Source organism: Plectropomus leopardus, chromosome 9 (assembly GCF_026936395.1).
Source record: "Plectropomus leopardus strain MGB_pleo_1.0 chromosome 9, ASM2693639v1, whole genome shotgun sequence".
NCBI classification, from domain to species: Eukaryota; Metazoa; Chordata; class Actinopteri; order Perciformes; family Serranidae; genus Plectropomus; species Plectropomus leopardus.
This window is the reverse complement of record NC_142184.1, coordinates 18,770,540-18,782,602: the sequence shown is the minus strand read 5'-3', so window position 1 is coordinate 18,782,602 and position 12,063 is coordinate 18,770,540. Positions and strand designations below refer to the sequence as shown.

The window sequence follows — 12,063 nt, the reverse complement described above, 5'->3', positions numbered from 1 at the left end:
ACCATAGATGCCACCTTATCAGTAGCTCTCTTAGATATTTTAAATTTGTTTTTTGTTGTGTTCTTTTAAGCCTTAATTTCACAATACACACAAGCAACATTCCTTGAAATGTGATTGTAATTATGATATCTGAGTTTGTACCAAGTGTCTAGTCAAAATTTTTCAGTTCAGCATCATGTAAGTGGGGCCAACTGATAAGAAACTGTGGAGTGTTTGGGCTCAGAGCTTAAACAGTAAATTTGGAGATTTTTTTTGCATCAATGCGTTGTGAAAAGCTCTGTCCACACGAGATTCAAACAAGGAATTGCAACAGAACTGTGCTTCAGATTCTTAGAGCCAACTTTCTCAGTGGCTGCAACCACAATTAATATAATTAGCCATTTTCTCCAGACGTTTATTGTCATCACTCAGGTGACTGAATCATCAAACCACCTCATCTTCCTACAACCAGCCCTCTGACACATTTAGTGTGTGCTTCTGTATCACAAAAGAGATGCAGAACATATTGCATAACAGGTCCTGTCATGAAAGAGCCCTGAACACACTGACATTATTTAATGGTCCCTGCATTGACCGTACCACCATCATAAGCTACCACTGTGGTGATCTCTTTGTTCACCACATTCAGATCCATAGAGATCAGTGTTGCGGGCTTGGGCTAATTTCTGGACAGTGCCTCTTTGTCTATAACATCAAACACCATAGTTTAAGAGAAAATGTTGATTGTGATGATGCTTTACAAACAGGAGTGGGATGTGTTGAATGTCTGGATGAGACAAACATGATATTAAAGTATTTTTGAAATACTGTGTAATCATAACTGGTTTGGTTTAACATGCTTTTTATTTTATTTTATTATTTTTTTTTAACAAACTGACTTTTTTCCCTTTTTCCAAACCAAAACACAGAATCTTGCAAATGCTATATATATATTTTGACAAAACAACTTCTGCACTTCATTTGTTTTAAAGTTGCTTTGAATTTTCAGGAAAAAAAAAATCACAGAACAGTTCAAAATAGACCATAAACATTTTTAATTTGGTTAATATTAACTTAAAAAGCTTTACTAAGAATTGGACACATGAGCATGATATGATTCTAAAAGCAGCAATGATCGAGAAAAATGGAAATCTGTCAAATAACAACCCTGAGATCAACATTTTTGGTTGGTGAAAGTCATTCTTTAGAACAATACAAATTAATTTTAAAACTGAACATTAAAATCCCCATATAATTTGCTGCAGCTTGAACAAAGTAATAGGAGCAGCTGTATTGCAGGGGGAAGGCATGTTAGTGCAATTAACTGAGGTAGTCAAAGACAAACTGTCTGCTCCAAACAAGAATCAGCTCCCTGTCCCCTATCACGGTCTTTGGTCAAGTTCATACAGTTGATATTAAAAGGGATTTTGAAACGCTGTTATTTTGGTTATAAGAATGCTGTGGAAATAAGTAGAAAAATGCCATTCGGCCATTTTCAGAAAAATTGAGGACAATCTTGTTGTCCTGAAACTGTGATGCAAAATGAATCAGGATGGAAGTTTGTGCTCTCCTCTTCCTCACAGGTCACTCCTCCACTCGGGGTCCAGGTGCTGTTGAACGACGCTCTCTGCAGTCTCCACTGGCAAGAAAAGATTCACAGACAGAAAACAAGGTGAACAGTGTTAACACAGGTTTAGAAAAGTTTATTTTGGAGTGGATACTAATAAAAACAAAGACAGGGGTCTGTCACCTTCAACATTGATGTCGATGCAGAGGGCAGCAAGTCTCACTGCCACATCCTCGTCTTCCTCTACAGGCTCGTAACCAGTGTAGCCTCCTTCCTCTCGACAGTACTGGATGAACCTGCAGACAGGCAGAGAGGGAGAGAATAATCTTAAGAGGGACTGCTCTCTTGAATTTAAATTTAAAGCAGAACAACACTTTAATTAAGAGACAACCAGCAACTGATTTAAGAACACAGAGAAACGTGAAACCAGCGAAGTTGTTTACTTTTGTAGTTATTTTCAGAGGCAACTTTTCTGTTTAAATATATATAGTTAAATACGCTGATCTGACCTGTCTGTAGTTTCTGCTGTTCTTATTTTATGTACTGTGTTGCTTTGCTTTGCTAAGATAAACAATGTACTTCTGAGGACAGGGGCTGCAGCAAAATGCGTTTTAAAAGTATGTATCAGTGTCAGAGCCATTCCAGCAATCTCTTATAATTTCCTTTTGTTTTAAAAAATCATTTTGATGTTAATAGTTTGGCGGCACCCAGTGGAATATTTTGGTAGTAACTCGTGTGCACAGTGTCATCTGACCTGGCATCTCAGGACCCTGTTATTAGAGGCAGGTGTGCTGAAACTTGTTGACTGTGTGGAAGACTCTGTGTGCTTGGTTAAATCTTAGTTTATTGTTCGATGAATTTGTTTATTACTCCATTGATCTGAACTTTTGTTGTAAAGGCCTGTTTGCTTGGGAATGTTTATTGAGGCGACACTCAGTCAAATCACTTTAAAGCTTAACCCAGCAACCCTCCACACATCATTTAAATCAAACTACTCTTGAACCACATCAACCACCCTGGATTATTAATCAGTGAGAACTACCCAGAGACGACGAGTTGACCGTGTCTTTTGGCGTCTGTGGGCAAGTATTTCAAACTTATTTTTTAGAAGCCGCAATAATCAATGTAAATGTTCTCTGTATTAGGAATATTTTCACCGCTGAGCAACTTACAGTGATCTGTGGAGAAAAAATACTAGTGTTTTTGAGATAATGGCCTCAGTTCCCTGTTGGACAGGGCTGTCTAATTGCAAGGTCACACAGTAAAATTACTCTTAATACAGCGTACACTTGAGCTGATATTGATATTTTTAACAGGCCTTTTCTGAGCTGGCTTACAACTAACCAAGTGAGGAAGCATTTACTCAGTGCTGTTTCATTTTATGTGCTTCACAAGTAGATTTTCTACCTGGAAGTTATGTAAACAAACATTGTGATTCAGTCTTTATTCCAGACTTCATCACAAACTGAGTTTTAGCACTCTAGGTTTTGGTTTTGGGAGAGAGCTGTACATGTTTCATAGTATTTTTTGTCTTAAACCATTGGATGATGTGGAATAAATTAAATATCAGTAGCTGACAGCAGAAATCAGGAGTCATGTGACACATACCGGGCCCAGGTAGGATCTGTGTTCAGCACTCTGGGGTTTCCCACCACAATCAGCAGGGCTTTAGCTCGAGTCACAGCCACGTTAAATCTCTGGACAAGAAAAAAGCGTGTCAGAACTGTGTGTTTTGCACGTTCATACACTCTAATTGTGTTTGTGTTGTATACCTTCTCATTCTTGACAAAGCCGAGGTTGAACTGCTTGTCTATCTCTACGTAATCAGGGCTGCTCCGAACTGTGGACACCATGATCACTCTTCTCTCCTGGCCTTGGAACTCCTCCACCGAACCAACCTGACACACACACACACACACAAATATACACAATTTAGACTCTGCTGTTGCTGTGTGTTTCACATTACTTAAGTGTGAAATCTCTTTTACCTTTAGGGCATTCATGTCCTTAAATTTAAAGTCTCTTCCAACTTTTTCCAGGGCCCTGCGGATTTTCTGCACCTATGTGACACAGAGAAAAGAACATCTTTTTATCTCTTATATAATTAGATTTTTTCACATTGTGTTTATTTGTATTTGAACTAAAGTAATCTGCAACAACAATAATCCATATTGTTGTACATTGTGTGTTGAATTAATTCTAACCTGTTTCCTGTAGGGTGCGATGATGCCTATGTCTCTGGGGGAGATGGTGGCGAGGCCCTTCTTGCCTTGTGTCTGCAGCAGTTTCTTCACGTAGTCCATCAGCACCTCCACTTCTGCTGTGTTGAAGAATGAAGGACTGCTGGCCTCACGCTCGTCTAAACCAGTCACCCCATGGAAGATCACCGGGAAGTCCTAAAAGGTATTTCAGACATATTTTTGATTTTATTATAGAAATATCATAGAAAATGTTTTGGGACAACTTCTTTTGAAAACTGATATGCTATGCAGAATTTAATAATCTGATGAATCAGTTTGCCTCTTCTGTCCCTTAAAATCCTCAATGACGAAATAGTAATCAACCTAAATTTTCTGTCATTCACAATGAAAACAGTATTTCATAGTCAGAAAATATTGAATTTGTAGTGTGATAATAAAGATATTCATTATTAAAACTATTCAAGTCTATGAAATAGGCTATAAAATAGAGGGAAAGACTTATCTTTCAAATTCTTGTTTTTTTCCAATAATATATCATTATTTAATTTAAAATGACAAAATACAGAAAAAATATCTTTACTTTGGGGAGGCCAAAACAGCATATATTTGACAGTTTCATAAAAAAAACAAATGGATTATATAAATTGCAAATAATTTTCCATTGCTGAACTACTTAACAAATGGTTTCTGCTCTAGATGGAAATATCTTCAATATATATTCAAAAACAAAGTTAAACTCTTGAGTTGTATTGCTGGTTGTATTTTATGCTATGACTTCTAAATGATCATTTAAAGTTTGCGCGTGGTCTGTAGAGTAAGAACGTGTGTGCCAAAAGAAGCATTACCTTTCTCCTGAGATATTCCCAGCCGCAGTAGGAGTTTCGCAAAATTTCATTTGCGCAACACTGCAGCTCTCCTTCATAGAAGAGCTCGTTGGGAACCTTCAGAATGGCAGGATGGGACCTAAAAAGAGAAACAAAAAAAAACAAAAAAAAAAAAACACTTAAATAAAAAACATATTTTCTGTCAAGCAGTGACCATCAAAAATCTCTAGTACCACACCTGTAGTTGCGCAGCAGTTTGGTGACAAAGCGATTGTCGAACACACCCTCGTCCTTCCGGTACAGAGAGAAATCATTCATCATGCGCTCAAGGAGGGACACTCCTGCAGACAGCAGAGCATTTTAACGTTAGACACACACAAGTAGCGCAAGACTATGTTCCTAAATTAAATCTGTATGTAAGCTAACAAAATCTACTGCAGAACTCTGTATCCTCACTTATCCAAACTACGGTGTTATAAACAGGACATTGTACACATGAGTGTGTGTGTGCCTACCCATGCCGTATTTCAATGCAAAGGGGGATCTGAGAATGGGTCCGAGCTGCTTGGGGTCTCCAGCCAGAACCACCTGACCAGACTGTGCATCCAGCAGCCCTGTGTCCAACAGATAATCACAATTAACCAACACATAAAACAAGTTCAATACAATTACAGAAAACAAGCAGCTGTTTATTTTCTTTACCTGCCAGTGGGACTAAACATTCAGTCTCCACAGCATGTCCCGCCTCGTCCACAAACACATGAGTGAAATGACCATCAGGAATGTCTCCTGTGACCAGCCTGCACAGTTTATAAAGAACACACATGATGGCAAACTTTCTCCCACATTAGTTCATCTGTAAAGTTGACTTGGTTGGTATTTGGATGGCAGGGAATGTAATAAGGATGTGGATACTGTAGTCTGCAACAACCGAGTGCCACTTATTTATTTTATGGTGCAGGTGTGCAAACATTCACTACCTTCCAGCTGTTAACAGGGTGGTGACCATGATTTTATACTCCATCAGCTTCTCTTTAGCATGAAAAACGTAACAATCCCCTACCAGGTTAGAGCATGCCTGTGAAGGTACAACAACGGCCATGGACACAAACCATTATGAGGCTAGAAAAAGAATGTTGCACAATTAAACAAATACGTTTGCAATGTATTGAATTGACAATTTGTGATATGGACTTTATGAATTAAATTTACTTGACTTGACAATGAATTGCAGCAGTATTACGCGTTAAGTATTGCAAGCAGTAAAGCAAGTGAACGGTTCTTTAGACACTGTTATGTGTCATGAAGTCTATTAGTAGGCAGTGTCCTCCACCGGGTCAGGTGCCTGTGTGTTCCTGCCAGGTGACCATGAAAAAATCTAATATATATATATATATTAATGTCAGTTACTGTGTGCAACAAAGAAATGCTTCACATCTAAAACTAACATAATGCATCGAATGTACTGGCTGACCTTGAGTTTATTGGGGACATGATCTGGGTCCCGGCTGCTTGCGTACATGCGGAGCACTTTATGCTCGTCCACGTGTTCGCAAATCTTCTCGCAGAGCAGATCTGCAGCACTGTTTGAGGGAGCGCAGGCCAGGATGTGACAGGAGGGCTGGGTCTTCTCTATCTGCTTGATGGCCTCAACCAGAGTCACAGTTTTTCCTGAACAAACAAAGAAACATCAGAAATAAGTGAAGTGCATTGACTTGATGGCTTTTTGAGCTGCTGGTAGGATAACAGATCAAACCTAAATTGCAGACCAGTGCAGCTCTATTGAATAGCAAAAGGAAGTAATATGCGGGTACTTGCTGTACCTGTTCCTGGTGGGCCAAACACCAGGTAAGGGGCAGGCTTGGACGAGCCAGCTATAATGTGTTGGACAGCCTGATACTGCTCTTTGTTTTTCTCCAGCTTTGTGTCAAACAGCCTATCAACAGAAATATATAGGAACATGATGTCAGTTACAGAGAGACAGAGTGAACCGCCATGATTACATCCAAGTACTTTGTCAGGCTAGAATACCATGATTTATCTTGTGATGAGACCATTAGAAACCTCTTTAAAATGCCTCCAATAATATATTTATTGTAGTACACTGACATCCTTTCATGTTTGATTGAACATTAACCAGTTAGGAAGCCAGCAGCATTTTATGTTATCACTACTGGGAGCATCATTTTTCTCTCTGTATTTGTAGGTATAGCTTGAAACTAGAAAGCCCCTCTAAGAAGTATCCTTTGGAGGCTTTGGCTCAGCCATTTCTTTTATGGATTTTACTTCTGCAAACATCTGTGCTGTAAAATAACCAGCCAAAACTTTGCACTTGTGTGAAGATATATACAATCTATATGCTTGAATGCCTAACCTGAGTCGGGGAAGCTCAGGCTGCTGAGAGGAGTCAGTGGGTGCAGCAGGGAACAGCACCTGTCCCAATCTGAACGTAGCTGCCAGCTCAGCTGCTCTGTGCTGAACGCGCACAGTCAGGCGGTTGACAGTGAACTCAACATTGAACTTCATGTTATCTATAAAGCGATCCAGCAATCTGCAAACAAATTCACAGACAAACTGTGTGAAAGTCAGATATTAACAAACCTGTGGAATATGAGTCAAATAAATAAATAGTCTTACTTTGAGTTAAAGCCCAGTTTGACCGTGTCCCTCTGCACACTGTGGACATAGCCACGGTACTTCACCTGTTTTTCTTCTGTAGGATACGCCAGCAGCGAATCCCCTCGTAGCACAGATGGGCGGTTCTCAGACACACCAGGTACCTGGCAGGTGAAAAAGAACAAGCAACTGATGAATTCTTTTTATGTCGGTTATTATAACCAAGTGCTCATTCAAGTAATTTAACATATAAGACATCATTTGTCTTTTGTTTTCTTTGTCTGTTTTTCTTCAGTAGTAGATATCAAGAATGCCTTTTTAAAAGAAATCCACACAATCATGTCATCGCTAATGCTTCTTTCAATGGCTTATACAATAGATCTTTGTGCTGTGGTTTATGATTTATGCTCGTGTATTTTATATATTTTCAGTTCAAGCACTACAGACACACTTAGCTAGAGCTGGATAGCTTTAAGAAATCTTTAAGAGAGGGAGTGAACAGGTAAAAGAATTAGCGATTATGCGAGATCTGTAAGTGAATGAGTGAGCGCATATTTACCTCCAGAATGAGAAGTTTCTTGTTGGCTGGATCTCTTGACATGATGGCGTGTTCTTTTTCACTGTTGGGGATGTTGTATCTCTTGATGTCCACCTCCATCTGAAGCTCCTCCAGATACAGCAGCAGCTGAAACTTCTCTGAGTAGTTGTCCCAGCTCAGGGGACTTTTCAGCAAGGTCTTTCTAAACAGACCAAAAGAAAGGAAACAAACTGTATTACAGTGTGTGTGTTAGGTTTCAACAACAAAAAGCACTTTGGTTAAGGTTAGGGATTGAGTGTTTTTGTTTTGTTGATAATGATAATAATATTATACAGTCATTGGTGACTGTATAATACAAAGTCACATATCTTTACCTGATCCTAACCAAATGTCGGAAGTGTCTAAATATAACCATAAATAGTTAAATAAAGTGGTGGTCATCATCAGGTTGATTTAAAAAAAAAAAAGGATAAATAAACTGGCCTCATTACGCTTCCCTCACATGTAATTGGAGCTGCAAATTAGCTGTATATAAATGCAATTTCTACCTGCTACACTGGAACTGACAAAACACACATTACATGAAAACACATTACTGAGGTTAGGCTTTTCATAGTTATTACACCAGCATTATCCTTTAAAGGTGTAGTGTAAGGGAAATATTGGCATAACTGGAATTGTATAGGTATATTTTCTTTAGTTTATACACCTGAAAATAAGAATTATGATGTTATTGTTACCTTAGAATGAGCCATTTATATCGTCATAGGGGGCAGGTCTTTTTCCATGTTGTACCTTGTTTCTAAAGTAGCCCAGAATAGAAAAAAAAACAAGCACTGGCTCCAGATAGGGCCATTCCTATTTTCATGTCGGCCAACACATTTAGCAGTCCCTCCGCAATGAGCAGCGTTGCAAAAACGTTTTTTAATGTGACACTGCTTTATTCTGGGTTTTTTTTTTTACTGGTTAAAGTCATCAGGTCAGTTTGTTTTGGAGAGAAAGAGACCTCACCAGATAATTCAGCTCTCAGTAAAAACTTCCTGAACAATGACCAATTAACAATGAAGGAATTCTAACTTGGAGTTCACACTTGGCACATCAGAGAAGTTTCAAATGGTTGCAATCTGCAATCTTCACCACTAGAATCCACTAAATCCTACACACTGCTCCTGTAACTACTGATCTGTGGTTGGAAATGTCATCAAAAACTGAACTGACTTTACCTTCTATCACAGTAGTAGGACTGCTTCAGTGATTGGATGAGCTGGTTCATGTATTCTGGTATTCGATACTGTTTTAGCTCAATCACATTTTTTAGCTGCATCACTGACAGCCTGGTAGGAGGAGACAAAGTGGAAAAGGTTGGATATATCACCAGGAGTGTAACAGCATTTCAATTTTTACATTTGCGGTGTATTTAACAGTGTGTTGAGTGAACGGTGATACCCTTCAGGTCGCTGTCCATCCTCAATCGTGAAATTTGTTTCCGGCGTCCAGGCAGGGAGGGAGCGGGGTTTGTAGGGCGCTATAGGTGCCAACTCCAGTCCTAATGCAGTTCTGCACTGAGCCTCAATGAAGCGCACAATGTGGAACGCAGAAGAAGAGGGCTGCAGGTCCGGTTTGAATTCAAAGGCCAGTGTAGCTGGATAGAAACCAACCACACTGCAGCAGAAGTGAACCTGGACTTCATAACTTTCACCTGAGAGTACAACATAACAAGTAATGATTAGAAGTTTATTGTGTCCATAAATCCTCTGTAGGAGGAGCAAAATATGGCATCATAAATTCAAATATAAGTAAACTCGTTTGCGATTTCTGCATTACCTGGTTTTAGACAGAGAGGGTTTTTCTTGGTCACGTTGTGTTCATCCCTCAGAATGAGGTCCCTGAGCCAGTGCAGAGGGGTGTAGTAGGTGAAATACACCGGTTCTGTTCCTGTGTTTTCCACATTCAAATTTACCACACACTGTTTAAAAAAGAAAAACAAAACATATATACAATATGAATATATATATATATATATATAGTGGAGCTTCACATTTGTACCACAGCCTCTGATGGATTTATGTGTTTTAGTAAATGATCATCAGAAAATGCTGCAGTTTTGTTTTTTAACATAATACCTCACATGTGCCGTCCACATACAAGGAGAGTTTTCCGTTGTTAAACTGACGGTCAGAGCGGATGCAGATACCATGTTTGTCAGAGATAAACTGAGCCCTGTGGAGGAGAAAGAGCAGGTTATGATGCACTTTGTTGAAGGCAACTGTGACTTTGGAGATACAGTTAAATCACAGAGAAAAATTCCAAATGTACTCTTTCAGGTATTTTAGGTAGTATACAGAAATAATAAGGACGGAGGAAGTTAAGGTAGTGAATGTAGGGCCAGTGACAGATGTTTATGGCAGTAAAGCATTTGATAAAAAAGCTCTATAATTCATAACTTTGTGCAGTGCTGGTATTAGCCTATGGGTATTGGAGCTCCTGCAGTTCACACGGGAAAAACAACAACGCTCATAGAAAAGGTGTTTGCTTGTGTGATAATCAGCAGACTCTCATTGATTTCGGCCTGTTACTTGTTAGACTTCAGCTTTTCCATCAGAAGACTGGCTAGTCTCCTACGGGCTCGCACTCCTGTTTCTGCTTGATCTCCAGAGGTGAAGGTCTGTTCTGTCCTCAAAGCGACCACTCCGTTCTGGACAGGCTCTGGTCGACGCCCCCTCGGAGTATGCCACTGGTCCATGAAAAGAGCTGTGACCTGTGCAGAGGATCACATCATGTCAACCTTGGCAATTTCGAGTAGCAGAGTGTCCTCAGATATGATTTTTTTCATTGGAAGTGGTACATTATGACATCCTTGGCAGTAACTGAAGATATCTAATCTGCATATGGATATGATATATATATATAAAAAAAAACATTAAATATAACAGCAAACTTTGTCTTCAGATATTCAAATAGTTTTGTTTCTGAGAAAATGACACCACTCTGATGTCCTTGTGGCCCCAGGTCCCCAAAACATTACATCTGCCCCTGGTGATAATAATGAGAGCTCAGTGCGAGTGGCTGGATGAGACACGGAGCGATGCGTCCTGGTGTTTCTAAATAATTGATCCAAATCAACTGAAACTAACACAAAGTAGTCTGTATATGTCTAAATACGTCACTTTTCACCAAATTTGGCTGCTTCAGACACGTTGGTGCTGTTTGTCTGTCTCACTGCGCTGCTGTCGGACCGTCGGCTGTTTGATAATGAAACGCTGCGGAAGCACATACGACTCGGTTGTCAAACACTCAGCTGTATCGCCCAGCCCTAAGTCTAATAGTAATTTAATTTTGAATTATTCATAAAAATTAGATAACTTGTATTTACTTTTCTAACAAATATTTTCAATTGGGCCTTAAAGTTGAAAAATGTCCAGAAATAAGATATGGCAAAAGAAGGCATTCCTGCATAGCAAAAAGATGCAAAGCAACAGAATTAATCTTAAATTCTCTTTTTACCAAAATTAAATATAACCACTTTGTAATAACCAATACTTGGATTAGTAAGCCATTAAAAGCTGAATTAAAAGATTGTACCCAGACTCTGCATTATCATTTCAAAAGCTGTAAATGCGCTCACCGTTGCTTAAATATGACACAATATTGCAATAGACCTAGATGCCTAAAATATAATGCGGAAGTTGCATACCCTAGAGTTGAAGCGAATATTGTCTCTTCGCCTTGTTATTTTGTTGGACACCTTGAGGGCATGAAGAACTGACCCAAAGTTTGGATCTTTGGTCTCTGGATTTCTAGAATAAACACAAAAACGTTTAGTTTCAGAAGCATTGATTAAAGCTATCTTATATATGAAATAATAACTCACCGGCTCCTGAATTCATTGTTGTAAATGTCTCTTAGTTCCAGTCTGTCTGTAATGGATGCTCGATCGCTCTCCTTCAGAAACTCAAAGAAATCGACCCCAATTTGGCAGCGTACAGATATCGTCTTCTTAGCCATGATCGAAGACTGATGTGATCAAAGATGCTCAAAAATGAAAACGTCCCCGTTACTCGTCTCAGTATGGAAACAGTGTATCGCTCGTCTATACGCGGCTTTTATTTGCATCTCAGAGGAGATCCAGAGGATTGTAGGTTTCTTTTCTACGTCCGGACTATTTACAGGGGCGGTGTTTCTCTGTTTCTCGTGTGAGGGAGCAGCAGTACTGAGACGGTCAAGACCGGGTGTATAAAACAGGTGCATCCCCGCAGTTATTTGTCCGGAGAAACGAAACTTAACGAGAACCGTAAGCCAAATGAGTAAAGCGAAACTGAAAAAACACATGACCAAGGG

The 12,063-nt window shown here is 39.3% G+C and overlaps 1 protein-coding gene across 1 annotated transcript; it reads right to left on the bottom strand.

Moving 5' to 3' along the window:
- Nucleotides 1-1,017: 1,017 nt before the first annotated feature.
- LOC121947359 (putative RNA helicase mov-10-B.2) lies at nucleotides 1,018-11,863 on the bottom strand. The gene is made up of 23 exons (XM_042492376.2): nucleotides 11,597-11,863; nucleotides 11,420-11,522; nucleotides 10,302-10,483; nucleotides 9,849-9,945; nucleotides 9,550-9,691; nucleotides 9,172-9,424; nucleotides 8,949-9,059; nucleotides 7,747-7,927; nucleotides 7,209-7,351; nucleotides 6,946-7,122; nucleotides 6,395-6,507; nucleotides 6,046-6,242; nucleotides 5,552-5,649; nucleotides 5,274-5,371; nucleotides 5,087-5,185; nucleotides 4,810-4,912; nucleotides 4,593-4,710; nucleotides 3,751-3,942; nucleotides 3,535-3,606; nucleotides 3,319-3,444; nucleotides 3,155-3,243; nucleotides 1,730-1,842; nucleotides 1,018-1,618 (listed from the first exon to the last, which is right to left on the bottom strand). Exons 1-23 carry the CDS (start codon nucleotides 11,728-11,730, stop codon nucleotides 1,557-1,559), a joined length of 3,003 nt encoding a protein of 1,000 aa, XP_042348310.2. The 5' UTR covers nucleotides 11,731-11,863; the 3' UTR covers nucleotides 1,018-1,556.
- Between the last annotated feature and the right edge of the window lie 200 nt (nucleotides 11,864-12,063).

What these genes read in the sequence shown, in the direction of transcription:
- LOC121947359 (XM_042492376.2), bottom strand. Translation starts at nt 11,730, where the DNA reads ATGGCTAAGAAGACGATATCTGTACGCTGCCAAATTGGGGTCGATTTC. An exon ending in ATATTCGCTTCAACTCTAGG is followed by an intron (nt 10,484 to 11,419) that starts GTATGCAACTTC and finishes TCCTCTGCACAG; the next exon opens with GTCACAGCTCTTTTCATGGA. An exon ending in GCTTTGTCAAGAATGAGAAG is followed by an intron (nt 3,244 to 3,318) that starts GTATACAACACA and finishes TTTCTTGTCCAG; the next exon opens with AGATTTAACGTGGCTGTGAC.